Genomic DNA, 17420 nt, shown 5'->3' on the forward strand with positions numbered 1-17420 from the left:
AGGTTTTACTGTACTGTACGCAGTCATTTTTTTCAGTGCACACCGCCCACACATACCTGCAACGCAGTGGTGTGAACAGGCCACACTGGAGACAGAGCAATTTGCCTTTTCTTGCAGTGAGATGGATGTGAACCTATCCTTAGGAGTTTGTAGCATGGTATGTGGCAAAAAAAAGGTTACTGTATATTTTTAATAGAAGGTTACCATTTCATTTTTGTTTTTTCTTTCTTTTGGTACAATGCACATTGGAATATTTTGGTTTGGCTGTTGGCCTACCAATAAACAAAGTCTTTTTAAGTTACTAAAGCATAAAGTGTCCAAAGGCATTTATTTTTCTTTTTTCATCTTTATACAAGTGATTACATTACCACACAACATCAACTGTTGTCTCTGACAAGCACTGAGCCAAATGGCTGTCCATATCAAGTTGTGCAAACCTGTTAAAGGAGGAAAACATGTTTTAGTTCTACATATCCAAAATTCTCTCTTTGATATATACTACTTTACATTCATTTGGCACATTTTTTTTAGAAAATTATAAACACACACAGTGGATACAAAAAGTCCACACACCCCTGTTAAAATATATAAATAAACTATATAATAAACTATATATAAATAAACTATACAACTCAGTTGAAAAACACACTAAAATCTTTTAAGGGGGGGGGAGTAAAAAACTAAAATAATGTGGTTGCATAAGTTATAACTGGGGATGTAGCCGTTTTCAGAATTAAGCAATCACATTCAAACTCATATTAACCACTTCAGCCCCTGACCATTTGGCTGGCCAAAGACCAGAGCACTTTTTGCTATCCAGCACTGCTTGCCGACCGCCTCACGCAGATATACTGTGGTAGAAGGGCTCGTACAGGCAGGATACCCGCGATCGCCTCACGGGGAGGAAGAACGGGGAAATGCTAATGTAAACAAGCATCTCCCCGTTCTGCCTAGTGACAGTGTCATTGATCTCTGCTCCCTGTCATCGGAGCAGAGATCAGTAACGTGTCACACACAGCCATGCCCCTCACAGTTAGAAACACGCCCCTAGGACACTCTTAACCCCTACACTGCCACCTAGTGGTTAACCCTTTCACTGCCAGTGTCATTTACACAGGAACCAGTGCATTTGTATAGCACTGATTGCTGTATAAATGACAATGGTCCCAAAAATGTGTCAAAAATGTCCGATGTGTCCGCCATAATGTCGCAGTCACGATAAAAATTGATGATCGCCGCCATTTAAAAAAAAAAAAAAATTATTAATAAAAATGCCATAAAACTATCCCCTATTTTGTAAACGCTATAACTTTTGCGCAAACCGATCAATAATCGCTTATTGCGATTTTTTTTACCAAAAATATGTAGAAGAATACGTATCGGCCTAAACTGAGAAAAAAAATTGTTTTTTTATATATTTTTGGGGGATATTTATTATAGCAAAAAAAAAATAATGCGTTTTTTTCAAAATTGTCGCTCTTTTTTTAATAGCGCAAAAAATAAAACCGCAGGGGTGATCAAATACCACCAAAAGAAAGCTCTATTTGTGGGAAAAAAAGGACGTCAATTTTATTTGGGAGCCACGTCGCACGACCACGCAATTGTCAGTTAAAGCGACGCTGTGCCGAATCGCAAAAGGTGCTCTGGTCAGGAAGGGGGTAAATTCTTCCGGGGCTGAAGTGGTTAACTGACAATTGTGCGGTCGTGCGACGTGGCTCCCAAACAAAATTGATGTCCTTTTTTCCCCACAAATGGAGCTTCCTTTTGGTGGTATTTGATCACCTCTGTGGTTTTTATTTTTTGCGCTATAAACAAAAAAAATGACAATTTAAAAAAAAACGCATTTTTTTTTACTTTTTGCTATAATAAATATCCCCACAAAATATATAAAAAAACATTTTTTTCCTCAGTTTAGGCCGGTACGTATTCTTCTACATATTTTTGGTAAAAAAAAAAAAATCGTAATAAGCGTTTGATTGTTTTGCGCAAAAGTTATAGCGTTTACAAAATAGGGGATAGTTTTTTTTATTTTTATTAATTTTTTTCTTATTAGTAATGGCAGCGATCAGCGATTTTTATCATGACTGCGACATTATGGCGGACACATCGGATACTTTTGGCGCTATTTTGGGACCACTCACATTTATACAGCGATCAGTGCGATTAAAAATGCAGCTGTGATCAGTGACAGTGTCACTAGGCAGAACGGGGAAATGCTTGTTTACATTTCCCCGTTCTTCATCTCCGTGAGAGGATCGCAGGTATACCTGCGAATATCGAGTCCGCGGAACCCGCGATCACACTCACGGAGCTCGCGGAGCGCACACGATAGCACAGCGCCAAATTTAAAGGGACGTACCTGTACGCCCATTTGCCTGTTCATGCCATTGTGTCGACGTAAATCTACAGGCGGCAGTCGGCAAGCAGTTAAATAGGAGTCAGTACACACCTGCCATCATATAAAGTGCCTCTGATTAACTCCAAATAAAGTTCAGCTGTTCCAGTAGGTCTTTCCTGACATTTTCTTAGTCGCATCTCACAGCAAAAGGCATGGTGCGCAGAGAGCTTCCAAAGCATCAGAGGGATCTCATTGTTAACCACTTTAAGACCAGCCTCGTTTTGGATTTTAGGTGTTTACATGTTTAAAACAGGTTTTTCTGCTAGAAAATTACTTAGAACCCCCAAACATTATATATGGTTTTTCTTCTAACACCCTAGAGAATACAATGGCGGTCATTGCAATACTTTTTTTTGCACCGTATTTGCGCAGCGGTCTTATAAGCGCACTTTTTTTGGAAAAAATTCACTTTTTTGAATAAAAAAATAAAACAACAGTAAAGTTATCCCAATTTTTTTTTATATTGTGAAATATAATGTTACGCCGAGTAAATTTATACCCAACATGTCATGCTTGAAAATTGTGCCCGCTCGTGGAATGGCGTCAAACTTTTACCCTCAAAAATCTCCATAGGCGACGTTTAAAAAATTCTACAGGTTGCATATTTTGCGCTACAGAGGAGGTCTAGGGCTAGAATTATTGCTCTCGCTCTACCGGTCGCGGCGATACCTCACATGTGTGGTTTGACCACCGTTTTTATATGCAGGCGCTACTCGCGTATGCATTCGCTTCTGCGCGCGAGCTCGTCGGGACAGGGGGGTTTTAAAAATTTTTTTTTTATTTTTATTTTTTTTTTTACAATATTTTATTTATTTTTACACTTTTTTAAAAAAAACATCCCTTGTAATAGAAAAAAGCATGGCAGGACCTCTTAAATATGAGATCTGGGGTCAAAAAGACCTCAGATCTCATATTTACACTAAAATGCAATAAAAAAAAAAAAAAAAAATTAATTTAGAAAAATTACATATGAAAAAATATGCCTTTAAGAGGCGTGGACGGAAGTGACGTTTTGACGTCGCTTCCGCCCAGCAGTGTCATGGAGACGAGTGAGCGCCATCTTGGCCTCACTCGTCTCTATACACAGCACGGCAGAGGATGCGATCGCCTCCGCCGCTACCGACGGCTCCGGTAAGCGGCGGAGGGCACCGGATCGCGGCGGGAGGGGGGGGCCCCTCTCCCGCCACCGATAAAAGTGATCTCGCAGCGAATGGCCGCAGGGACCACTTTTATCTGAAAGCCGGCCGCCGCACGAAAACGGGGATACCGGGGTTATGGCAGCTAGCTGCTGCCATAACAACGATATCCCCGTTCAAACTTAGGACGTACATAGTCGTGCGGCGGTCGGGAAGTGGTTAAAAGGTATCAGTCGGGAGAAGGGTACAAAAGAATTTCCAAGGCATTAGATATACCATGGAAAACAGTGAAGACAGTCATCAAGTGGAGAAAATATGGCAACACAGTGACATTACCAAGAACTGGACGTCCCTCCAAAATTTATGAAAGGACGAGAAGAAACCAGGTCAGGGAGGATGCCAGAAGGCCTAAAGCAACATTAACCACTTAAGGACCGAGCCTCTTTCTGAGATTTGTTGTTGACAAGTTAAAAACATTTTTTTTTTTTGCTAGGAAATGACTTGGAACCCCCAAACATTATCCATTTTTTTCTAACACCCTAGAGAATAAAATGGCGGCCGTGGCAATACTTTCTGTCACACCGTATTTGCGCAGTGGCCTTACAAGCGCACTTTTTTGGAAAAAAATCACTTTTTTTAATTAAAAAATAAGACAACAGTAAAGTTAGCCCAATTTTTCTTCTTATATTGTGAAAGATAATGTTACGCCAAGTAAATTGATACCCAACATGTCACACTTCAAAATAGCCACAAACTTTTACCCTTAACAATCTCCATAGGCGAGGTTTAAAAAATTCTACAGATTGCATGTTTTGAGTTACAGAGGAGGTCTAGGGCTAGAATTATTGCTCTCGCTCTCGATCGTGGTGATGTGAGTTAGGGACCTTACCCCGTAAGCTCCTTAAGGGTAGGGACTGATGTGAATGTACAAAGTATATGTAAAGCGCTGCGTAAATTGATGGCGCTATACAAGTACCTTAAATAATAATAATACCTCTCGTGTGTGGCTTGAACACCGTTTTCATATGCGGGCGGTACTCACGTATGCGTTCGCTTCTACACGCGATCTCGGCGGGAATGGGCGCGTTTAAAAAAATGTTTCTCATTTATTTTACCTTATATTTTTAATTTTTACACTGTTCTTTAAAAAAAAAAAAAATGTTTTACTTTTATTCCTATTACAAGGAATGTAAACATCCCTTGTAATAGAAAAATACATGACAGGACCTCTTAAATATGAGATCAAAAAGACCTCAGATCTCATATTTACACTAAAATACAATTTTTAAAAAAAAGGCCCTTTAAGAGCTATGAGCGGAAGTGACATTTTGACGTCGCTTCCACCCTTTAATGGTATGGAGACGGGTGGGGGCCATCTTCCCCTCACTTTTCTCATACCACACACAGAAGAGGACCAGTACGCCTCCGCCGCTGCCGATGGCTCCAGTAAGCGGTGGAGGGCACCGGGGAGCAGCAGGAGGGGGGGGGGGGGCCCTCTCCTACCGCAGATAAAAGTGATCTCGTGGCGAATCTGCCACAGAGACAACTATTATCAGGAACAGAACTGCCCGCTGAAGAGGATACCGGGTTTATAGCAGCTAGCTGCTGCCATAACAAAGATATCCCTGTTCAAACAGCCAACATATATCTGCGTGTGGCGGTCCAGAAGTGGTTAAAGGAGCTGCAGGAATATCTGGCAAGTACTGGCTGTGTGGTACACGTGTGACAACAATCTCCCGTATTCTTCATATGTCTGGGCTATTGCAGAGTGGCAAGACGGAAGCCTTTTCTTACAAAGAAAAGTATCTAAGCCTGGCTAAATTTTGCAGAAACACATCTGAAGTATCCCAAAAGCATGTGGGAAAATGTGTTATGGTCTGATGAAGCCAAGGTTGAACTTTTTGGCCATAATTCCATTAAAATATGTTTGGCGCAAAACAACACTGCACATCAGCAAAAGAACATCATACCCACAGTGAAGCATGGTGGTGGCAGCATCATGCTTTGGGGCTGTTTTTCTTCAGCTGGAACAGGGGCCTTAGTCAAGGTAGAGGGAATGATGAGCAGTTCCAAATACCAGTCAATATTGGCACAAGACCTTCAGGCTTCTACTAGAAAGCTGAACATGAAGAGGAACTTCATCTTTCAGCATGACAACGACCCAAATCAACAAAGGAATGGCTTCACCAGAAGAGGATTAAGGTTTAGGAATGGACCAACCAGAGCCCAGACCTGAATCCGATTGAAAATCTGTGGGGTGATCTGAAGAGAGCTGTGCACAGGAGATGCCCTTGTAATCTGACAGATTTAGAGTGTTTTTGCAAAGAGTGGGCAAAATATTGCCAAGTCAAGATGTGTCATACCCAAAAAGATTGAGTGCTGTAATAAAATCAAAAGGTGCTTCAACAAAGTATTAGTTTAAGGGTGTGCACACTTATGCAACCGTATTATTTTATTTTTTTATTTTTACTTCCCTCCACCAAAGATTTCAGTTTGTTCAACTGAGTTGTACAGTTTATAGGTCACATTAAAAAGGTAGAGAAAGCGCTGAAATGATTTATCTTTGTCTCATTTTTTACATAACAGAAACCTGATATTTAAATAGGTGTGTAGACTTTTTATATCTACTGTATGCTGTGTTTTTACCACGCCAGCACACAAATGCTTCCTTTTACAATGGAGTTATCTTAATAGGAGTATTGTGGGATATAAAAAAAACAAAACCTAGATACTAGCCTATATGGCTGCAGCATCACATGACCGCTGATCACTTAGTTGTTGGTCTTTATTGAGCACAGAGTGGTGTCAATCACCGCTATCTGCTCTGGCCCTCCAGCACTCACCGGAGCACTGGGCTGTGGAGGGGGAGTGGCTGGCTCAGGCTCTTGGTGGCATGTTGAGCCAGCTGGCCTGTCAGGCATCTCATCCCGACCTTCAAGTCGAGATCCTTCCAGAACCTGGACTGGCCCTGTGATGTCAGCTGCTGTCAGCTGAATCTGGGTCACAGGACTGCAGAAATAAGTGCACTCCTGTAACCCAGAAGGGAAGTAGGGCCAAAAAGGGTTTGGCCATAATTTGCTTTTAAATAAGGAATGCTCTACCATGTTCCATGAGCAGCCTTGTGAGACAATCAGTACTAACACTGTGGCTCTTTTTGGAGTATGCCAAACACAGTTGAAATAAATATGTTTACCTATCAAAAAGTTCTACTTTCACGGAACGAGAAAGGTCACAGTATAGCTCACCTGCAAAGCGGACAGTAATAATGATGCTGCTGAACTGTCCAATGACCAAAGCAGGAGGCGGGATACAGGTGACTTATAAAGCCTATTGCTAACCTGGGAAATAAAAGGGTTTTACTTGCCTAGATGTGTATTATTGCAGATGGGGGTAAATCACATGATTGGCTATACAAAATTACAACTCTTTGGTGGATAATTGATAAAAAAAATTGCTTGTACTGTAGATATTCTGGTCAGGTGGGCATTAATGAACCAGGACATACCAGCTTATCTTTCTACACTTTATTCAACATGTAAACAAAGTAATATGCAGCTTAATGTGGTTGTAAAGTCATTCCTTGCATTAAGGTAAAAGATGTTTAGGTGTCAGCAACCCCCCTCACCCTTAAACCACTTAAGCCCCAGACCATTTGGCTGGCCAAAGACCAGAGCACTTTTTGCAATTCGGCACTGCGTCGCTTTAACTGACAATTGCGGGGTCGTGCGATGTGGCTCCCAAACAAAATTGGCGTCCTTTTTTCCCCACAAATAGAGCTTTTTTTTATGGTATTTGATCACCTCTGCGGTTTTTATTTTTTGCGCTATAAACAAAAAAAATTGCGACAATTTAAAAAAAAAAACGTATTATTTTTACTTTTTGCTATAATAAATATCCCCACAAAATATATAAAAAAACTTTTTTTTTTTCCTCAGTTTAGGCCGGTACGTATTCTACATATTTTTGGTAAAAAAAAAAATCGTAATAAGCGTTTATTGATTGGTTTGCGCAAAAGTTATAGCGTTTACAAAATAGGGGATAGTTTTATGGCATTTTTATTCATTTGTTTTTTTTTATTAGTAATGGCGGCGATCAGTGATTTTTATCGTGACTGCAACATTATGGCGGACAGATTGGACACTTTTGGCATGATTTTGAGACCATTCACATTTATGCAGCGATCAGTGCAATTAAAAATGCATCGATTGCTGTGTAAATGTGACTGGCAGTGATGGGGGTTAACCACTAGGTGGCGCTGTAGGGGTTAAGTGTGTCCTAGGGAGTGATTCTAACTGTGGGGGGGGGGGCTGTGTGTGACACAACACTGATCACCGCTCCCAATTACAGAGGATCGTGCTCACGAAGCTCCCAGCGGGCGCACGCGCAAGCCGCCTCTTAAAAGGGGCAACGTACAGGTACGTGATTCTGCCTGTACGTGCCCTTCTCCCACAGTATATCTGCGTGAGGCAGTCGGGAAGCGGTTAACTTACCTAAGACCTCATTCGATCCAGCGCCGTGTACATCTGCAGGTCTTCCCTCCCCTCATTTCCAGGTCTTACTGTCTCTCAGTGCTGTCAATCAAAGGCAGTGACGAGGGAGCGGGGGCCAGGGCCGAGTCCCGCTGTCTGTGTCAATGGACACAGCAGACAGACTCGGGTGCAAGCACGCATGAGTGCCCCCATGGGAAGCCGCTTCCCATGGGGGCACTGGCCAGAGAGGAAGGGCCAGGAGCCCCAGCGGGGGACCAAAAAAAAGAGGAGGTTCCGGGCCACTCTGTGCAATTCCATTGCACAGAGAAGGTAAGTATAGACATGTTTGTTATTTACTTATTTATGTACCTTTACAATCCCTTTAAGCCATCAAGGGTGCATGTCAAGCAAGTAACAGTCTCTTTAAAGCCCAACTTCAAGGCAAAAGGTTAGAACCTGTGTCTTTTTATATTTTGTCTCCTAAAGGGAGATTTCATTCCTCACTTCCTTTTGTGCATGCATTACTGTCCACATCACAAGTCACAGTGCTCCTGTGAATCACTATGAGCAGCAGGTGACTGCCTGCCTGTCATTCTCAATGAGATATCTGCTTGGCTTTGACTTATTATGAACTGTAAGACTGACAAATGAACCCATGTTATGTGCATTTGTATAGAATTATGGCGGGACACCCATAAATCACTCTACTCCCGCCACTTGTCAAGTTAGCAAGTTTTTCAACTTTTCAGTCCCTAGTTCAGTTAAGCCAGGTTAGGCAATGTACTTACTGTTTGGGAAACTGCATCAGACAAATTGGACAGTTATCCAGCGATCCTGCTGCTTCTGTTTTGTCTGCACTTTCTTGCATCACTTGCAATTTGCCCTCACTTGCTGAAACGGGTTCTTCAATGTCCATCACATCAATAAACTCTGACGCTTTTTGAGCCCATTTGGGTTCCTCTTTACCTTTGCTATTTTTTGCCAATGTTACAGTAGGCCACAAGTAAACAGTCTGTTTTGGTAATGTCTGAGGTTCTCTCGCATTCTTTTCAGAACTCTTTTGTGACACATGAGGTCCTTGGATGGCTTCTTTAGATCTTTTTTGAGAGGTCTTTGGTTCTTTTATATTATCCACTAAGCCTTTTTGTAAATTTTGAGGTACTTTGATGCTCTTTATGAAACTTTTCTGTGAGGCAAGTGGTGCTTTAACACACTCTGTGGAACTCCTCTGAAAAGCCATTAGCTCTTTGATGTTCTTTGTGGCTCCACTTTGCAATTCTTCATGATCCTCGGTTGAATTTTTATTACAGACTCGCTCATTCTTTTTAGAACCTGGTACCATAAAGCTGGGTTCCAAATTGTTAACAGCATTAAGAGACTGAGGGCTTGGAGTTCTGGATTTATATAACATAGATTCTGCTAACTGTTCATTACTCTGGCTGAACTCATGCCTAAGATCAGTTGTGCAGGACTCTTTTGAAACAATAGAAGAAATAGCAGTAGGCAATGGAAACCATTCAAAACTTTGATGTCCAACTTCAAACACTTCTAATACAGTCGCCTTCTCCTGTCCTTGTCTAGCAACCTAAAATTAAAGGTGTATAAATATGGATTTGCAATGCAACATGACACATGACATATTTTGAATAATGTAGCCAATTTTAAAAATGTAGAGATTTCCCAAATTGCAGAGCACAGGCAAATTAGATGCAAAAATGTATAACAAGAGGGCCTGCTTTTTCAAATGGGTATGGGTAGATGCTGGGATTGGCTGAACCACCTACTGACATATTTCTTAGGGACTCCAGTGACCATTTGTGATCATGGTTTGATTTTTCTGAATGTATCACCAGTCTAGATGCTTATTCATCCTGCAAATTAAATATAAAATCCTACTGACAGAGTGGACGTTATCTGTAATGGTAGTAATAAGTAGGCAAAACTGAGAAATCAGGTGCCCAGATTGGAAAGTAAGATGCAAAAGACATCTAAAAAAGTGTGAGATTTAATCCACTGCAAATAAAAAAAAAAAAAAGTTACAGCAGTTTTCTAAATATGCATATATTAAAGCAGAATTAAGTGTCATGAAAAAAAATGTAAATGGGCCCCATGCAGGTTTATGCCATAATATGCTAGTATGCACTGCATACTAGAACATTATGACAGACTTACCTGTCAAAGGATGCCCTCCAGCGCTGCACTGCCTGTGCTTGAGCACATCCATCTTCTCCTGGTCTTCCTTCCGGTTCACTCTGTTCTCTGTCGCTTAAATTGCCGGCCTAGATGTGGTCACTCCTGTACATCAGCATTGGAGTCAATTCATCATGACACAAAGTGCGTGCCTTAACTGTAATCTGAGCTGCACATGTGCACCTCTGTGTCCATTAGTGCTGAAAGGCGGAGGGATGCATTTATGACAGAAGAGATCATTAGGGTCTCTTCTGTCATAAAACCCCTACCTGTCTGCATTTTTTAAAACTGGAGTTTAATACAGCTTCAAAGCATATATAGTAAATACACAATTAATTCTTTTTCAAATGTTCTTTTTTTAAGCCAATTGCTGTTTACCCCTAGCTGTTTGTAGGGGGGATTTTAGCTATGAGTAGAGTTACATTATATCTGATTTCAAAAGGACTGACATTTTACTATCCATTTTTTTTTTTTTTTTTTTACCATTTCTTCAGGTACTTCCTGGTTTCCAGGCCTAGGCAAATGATGCCATACATCCCAGGAGTTTTCAGGAGGGACAGAGGTTTTTATTCAGCAAAGCATACCCTCCTGCTTGCCAAGCTAAGGGCAGATGGATTCCAGGAAGCAAATGTTACATTAATCATCTGCCCTTACTCAAGATGGCCACGGTCAGAAATGCTAGGGGGTGTTTATCAAAGTGATTTCTCAGGAAAATAAAGCATAGAGACATGGATGGATACTTTAAAAATTAGAAATTAAATAGCGTTTTTTGTGTTTGTGGTGCTCAGATGCAGTGAAGTTCTGCCTAAACGCACCACCAAAACATCCCTTCACTTCTTGCCTGGTAAAACCACTGATGTGAGGACAGAAAATTTGGTAAAATCTCTCAAGTGGAGCCCCAAATAGCAGTTAAAACCCTACAGGAGTCCTTTCTAGAGCTGATCTTGCCAATAATGTAGTTCCTGTCCTAGAGTTAAAATGCTCACGCAATGTACAGTATTTATGGAGGAGCAGAGTTTTCACTGTATCACTATATTACTGTAACCAAGTCAGGACTACAAAACACCTCTTCTACTCACCCCTCTAACATGGGGGGGGGGTGTTCTGTGGTCCATGGAGAGATTTGGGAACTACAATAGCTGATAACAGTGGAGCACTGCAAAAAAGCACACAAGTGCAATTCTCTAAATCAAACCAGATAACAAAACACTTTCAATAGACCCAAAAGAAGCAAATAAGTTAATTGTTAGGTTTTACATGTACAGTTGTGCTCATAAGTTTACATACCCTGGCAGAATTTATGATTCCTTGGCCATTTTTCAGAGAATATGAATAATAACACAAAAACATTTCTTTCACTCATGGTTAGTGTTTGGCTGAAGCCATTTATTATCAATCAACTGTGTTTACTCTTTTTAAATCATAACAGAAACTACCCAAATGACGCTGATCAAAAGTTCACATACCCCAGATCTTAATACCGTATATTGCCCCCTTTAATATCAATGACAGCTTGAAGTCTTTTTGTGGTATTTGTGGATGAGGCTCTTTATGTTCTTAGATGGTAAAGCTGCCCATGCCTCTTGGCAAAAAGCCTCCAGTTCCTGTAATGCTGGATTCACACCTATGCATTTTTAGTGCTTTTTCCTTTTTTTGCAGATTTGCACTACAGCCCATTTAACATGGTTTCCTATGGAACACGTTCTGTAGTGCAAATCTGCAAAATGCAAAAAGCACTAAAAATGCATAGGTGTGAATCAGGCCTAAATTCTTGGGCTGTCTTGCATGAACTGCACGTTTGAGATCTCCCCAGAGTGGCTCAATGATATTGTGGTCAGGGGACTGAGATCGCCACTCCAAAACCTTCACTTTATTCTGCTGTAGCCAATGACAGGTCGACTTGTCCTTGTGTTTTGGATCATTGTCATGTTGGAATGTCCAAATACGTCCCATGCGCAGCTTCCTGGCTGATGAATGCAAATGTTCCTCCAGTATTTTTTGATAACATACTGCATTCATCTTGCCAACAATTTTGACCAAATTTCCTGTGCCTTTGTAGCTCACACATCCCCAAAACGCGATCCACCTCTGTACCTTTCATCATAGGCCTTGTTGACTCCTCTTCTAAATGTAGCATTTATGGTTGTGGCCAAAAAGCTCAATTTTGGTCTCATCACCCCAAATGACTTTGTGCCAGAAGGTTTGAGGCTTGTCTTGTGCTGTTTGGCGTGTTGTAAGCGGGATACTTCATGGCATTTGCATAGTAATGGCTTTCTTCTGGTGACTCGACCATGCAGCCCATATTTCTTCAAGTGCCTCTTATTGAACACCTTGAAACAGCCACACCACATGTTTTCAGAGAGTCCTGTATTTCACCTGAAGTTATTTCTGGGTTTTTCTTTGCATCCCGAACAATTTTCCTGGCAGTTGTAGCTGAAATTTTAGTTTGGCGTATTGTAAGCGGCATACTTTGCGGCATTTGCGTAGTAATGGCTTTCTTCTGGCGACTCGACCAGCAGCCCATCTTTCTTCAAGTGCCTCCTTATTGTGCATCTTGAAACAGCCACATCACATGTTTTCAGAGAGTCCTGTATTTCACCTGAAGTTATTTCTGGGTTTTTCTTTGCATCCCGAACTATTTTCCTGGCAGTTGTGGCTGAAACTTTAGTTGGTCTACGTGACCGTGGTTTGGTTTCAACAGATCCCCTAATTTTCCACTTCTTGATTAGCGTTTGAACACTGCTGATTGGCATTCTGAATTCCTTGGATATATTTTTATATCCCTGTTTAAACACAGATGATTGATAATAAATGGCTTCAGACAAACATTAACCATGAGTGATTTTTTTTTCTGTTTTATCATTCATATTCTCTGAAAAATGGCCAAGAACTCATAAAGTCTGCCAGGGTATGTAAACTTATGAGCACAACTGTACTTTATTTTGCCCAGTAAATGGGTAATTACTGAGTCATTATCTGCAAAATGAACAGCACAATTCTGGCTACTATAGGGAATCATTCCACTTTTCTTTGATCACAATAAATATCATTACTACAATATTACATATATGTTCCAAACTTCCTTATTGTGGCTATATACTGTGTAGGTTTACACATATATTTGATTTTTTTTTCTGTACTCACCATAAAATCATTCTTTGTGTTCATTAAAGAGCACAGTTGAGATCTTGATCTCTGACAATTGGGTTTAGAGTACTGCCTTCAGGAGTAGGACTTTAGGCAACAAAACAAAAGCACAGCCCAGGGGTGGCCCCTGACCAAGGCCAAAACCCCTATTTGCTAGGGAGAGCTCAGGTATTCACAATGCAGTATATAAAGAACAGGACATAGACAAAAACAGCTAGAGGTGTGTTTGGGACAGTCCAGTATTTATATCTCCCCCTGAAGCAGTGCCTAAGTACTAAGCACCACATCAACATACACCTAGGAGAGGGTGAAAATAAGGGTACCCATAGACCACTCCAGCTAAGGAAAGGAGGGCATGCTTGCTTATGGGGTTCTGGTGTGGAGCTACTTACCACCTCAGAGGAATAAGGGTATCCTCCCCTGAGACAACTCCTCTCAATCAGAAAGAGCGTGCTGTCAGCCGGCAGGAACACAAAACAAAGAGATCACTAGGTCATATGTACCCCACCATGTGGAACAATCACTAGCTGCCTTCATGTCTAGGATTGGCCTGTTTCAGCCAAACCTGTATGTAGCCAAGTCTCTACATGCACTCGGTAGCTGAGTTGGTGTACACTATCATCCTGCTGGTCACTCAGCTCAGCCGTTGATTTAGGGTCATGCAAACTGAAGGAAAAATAAAATGAAGAAATCCCTGCAAAAACAAAATAGGAACAAAAAATAAATGTATGGGGACTAGTGCGCAAAAGACCACAAGATGAACAAACAATATCTGAAACTGACAATGAGGTACCCGGTAGAGAGCTGCCAACATAGATGGGTCCACTCAGTTCCCCCAAGGAAAACAATAAAATTATATAGAATATGTGGCGCTACTCTATCAGTCAGTAACAATCAGACAATAAAGAAGCCTAAACCGTAAAAATCTGAGGTGGGAGATAAAGTCACGTGGTGTGACGCAACGCGTCAGGGTAGGAGGAGTCAGGTGCCGACGCTTCTCGGGGACGGCCGAACCCGGAAGCTTTACACATCTACTGATCGCTGCTATTTTTAATGTAAGTTTTTATGTTTGATTAATAAACTTATTCGTAAATACTACACCATGAGACCTCTCCTTTGTTCCTAAACAATTGCTGGGATTACTGTGAGCGGCGGGAGGAGATCCAGAGTGACAGTTCTGCTGACATCGCTCCAGGAAATACATCCTCTCCTAGATTATCCATCCGCTCTACTTGGCCCATTGGGGCCGCTGCTGGAGGTGAGAGGCTGGGGGAAACACTTGGTGTATGCACCAGAACGTATATAAAAGAAGAGCACCAGTCACTACACACTTGGCACTTCAACTAAAGATTGGTCTTTGCAGACATCACTCATCACAGTCTCACTTTTTTATGGACTAAATTGCACCATTGTCACTGTGTGGGAAGGCATCTCTGTTGTGGGATTGCCTGTCCTCATATTATTTATTATTATTTATTTTTCTACTCATTAATACTTATTTATAGTGCATTAGATTATTATGATTGCACCATTTTTCACTGTTTGTATTTTATATTGATACTGTGGATTCACATCAATATGGAATTTCTGCATGATTCAGACTTCTTTGCAATTTTGCACATAATTTAATATGGTTCACTTTTAAGATATGATATCATCACTAGAGATTTATTGATTTTTAGCTTTCACTTGTGGTACACCTTAAGTTTTATTTGGTGTTTTGCCTATCATCCTAGTTTTATGGTCAGTTTGTTTGGGAAGTCATTATATTTTTATTTATAAGTTTCTTTCTGATTGTCACTTCCCTTGAGGCAGGGTGGCTGATATAGTATACTATTGATTTTATTTTCATCGAGCATTTTAATGATTGTCATTCACCCATCTACCTCTACAATTCAGAATTGCTGTCTTCTCTGAGGGACTCCTGTGTGTTACCAGTCCCTAGCTCATTTTAATTTTCTTTTGTCTTGTATTTATGGGTTGGATTTTATTTTGTCTACCTTATCTCCCACCTCAGATTTTTATGGTTTAGGCTTCTTTATTGTCTGATTGTTACTGACTGATAGAGTAGCGCCACATATTTTATATAATTTTATAAAAATAGGAACAAAGATTCCCAGCAGGGAGCTTACCTAGACTTACCAAGGGTCCTTACTAAGACACTAGGTGAAAAACTGAGCTGCAAATAGAAGATTTGGCTACAATTGGGGGCCTAACCCTAGACTGTGCTTTTGTTTTTTACCTAGTGTCTCACTCCTGAAGGTAGCGCTATAAACCCAGTGGTTAGAGATAAAAACAATCTTAGCTGTGCCTTTTAATAAATGAAAGAGAACACTATATTTCAAGCATGATATTCTAATTGCAGGATGAAAGGGTCTAGTGCAATGAAAATGTAGAAAGTGTTACAACCAAGTTGTTGCTTTTTCTCTTTATCTCCTTCCATTTTAATCTTCACAGTAAACACTGTTGTGTCATGGTTATGCCTTCTGTGAGGGGTATTATACAATCAAGCATGGTCAAGTACAGTACATAAAGTGAATATCAATCTGCGCAATCTCGTGAAATAAAGTAGTGTAAAAAAAGGTAATAATAATAGCTGCTATCACTAACAAGTGTTCTCACTTCACCTAAAAGGTGCAAATCAATAAACAGTGCTGCGCTATAAATCAAAAACAATTAATAAACAAGTGTAACAAAAAAAAATGGTAATCAATAAACATATAATGCTGAAAGTTCATATATAAAGTTCATATATTAAATCTGTGACTGATTGAAGTGAATTAAAAAAAAAATTAATATATCAACAGTGCAAAAATCCAAAGTGCTTGTTCTCTCCTGCACCAGTCTCAGGTGTTCACCTCACATCTGAGTCAAATCAGCAGTGTATCAGGGCATCCAAAAAGCATCCCTTTATGTCAAAAGCGTTTTTTGACCAGCTAGAAAACAGCGATAGTGAATAAGAATTACTTGCAGAATTGAGCGATAGTGATTCGTGGGGAAATTCGTCATCAAACACTGAAAGCTAACAACAGCGACAATTCTGCAACTGAGCAAATTTCAGTGTTCTTGATTTTATTACATTATTGAATAAATTTTATTATTATAATTGATAATTATTGATAGTTATTTTTTATAATTTATGATTTTGTGTTTCAAACTTTATTATACCCAGGATGTCTACTAGACTCTTGTTTGGACAGATTTAAGCGAGTTATTCCTAAGAATTACAGGCCTACAATATAAAACCCCTAATTACTATGAGAAACAAAGTACTGCTTTGAGACGCAAAAATCTGACATAATCATACTGCCAGGGAGGTTAAGGGACACATGGTCAGAAGGAATTCTGAAATGTACAGGTTATACTGCCACTGACCCTGGCAACAAAAATGGTTAGCCAGTATAACCCCTCCCACTCCCAGTATGCTTCAGTTTTGTACAAAAACAATGTGATAGTAAGACAGAGGGGTGGGAACTGAATTCCCTAATTAAATCCTAGAAAAGCCAACAAGGATGGCACGTGATGCTGACGTGAGACGTCTGAGCGGGGGGAGGGGGGGAGGGGCCTGATAGTGGCGCTGGAGTGAGGGAGCAGAGGCGGGCTGGACTGCCCAGGCAGCTTGAGTGTGGCGCGGGGTGAGAGCCCGCTGCTTCATCTCCAAAAGGACCTCTGAAGGACTCCCTAGGTCTCCCCGCCGCAGCTCCGTCAACGGACGACGAGTGGTTACTTGGAGCCGGCTGTTTGCGAGGGCGAGCGTGGAGGTGGACAGCCTGTGTCATCCTGGCGATGAGCTGACTCCGTTCAAGGCCCGGCGTGGGGATTAGCCTATACCTCGGCTCAGCGTGGAGTGCCCCCCCTTGTCTGACCCCCCCACTGTAGTCTATCGCACATACCAGCCAGTTACACCGTGACACATTGGCTGGGGAAGTGGTAAGGAAACAGCATTCCAGGAAGCTCCTGACATAGTGAAAGCCTCCCGCTGGGATCGGTCGCCTGGAGAAGAGGATTATCTGAGAGGGCATCAAAACAGCTTGACTCGAGAGAGGCAGGAAAAGACATCTCCCACAGGTATGAAATTTA

General features: G+C 41.0%; 1 protein-coding gene across 4 annotated transcripts in view; it reads right to left on the reverse strand.

Moving 5' to 3' along the window:
* Nucleotides 1-309: 309 nt before the first annotated feature.
* Nucleotides 310-17420, reverse strand: part of FAAP20 (FA core complex associated protein 20) — a 260518-nt gene continuing 243407 nt past the window's right edge. For all 4 annotated transcript variants that reach the window (XM_073602987.1, XM_073602988.1, XM_073602986.1 and 1 more), the window contains 2 exons: nt 8792-9588; nt 310-437 (listed from right to left, as the gene is read on the reverse strand). In XM_073602987.1, coding sequence (XP_073459088.1) covers nt 365-437; nt 8792-9588 — 870 coding nt within the window. In that variant the 3' untranslated portion in view covers nt 310-364. The remainder of the gene's footprint in view (nt 438-8791; nt 9589-17420) is intronic.

Source organism: Aquarana catesbeiana, linkage group LG10 (genome assembly GCF_042186555.1).
Source record: "Aquarana catesbeiana isolate 2022-GZ linkage group LG10, ASM4218655v1, whole genome shotgun sequence".
NCBI lineage: Eukaryota > Metazoa > Chordata > Amphibia > Anura > Ranidae > Aquarana > Aquarana catesbeiana.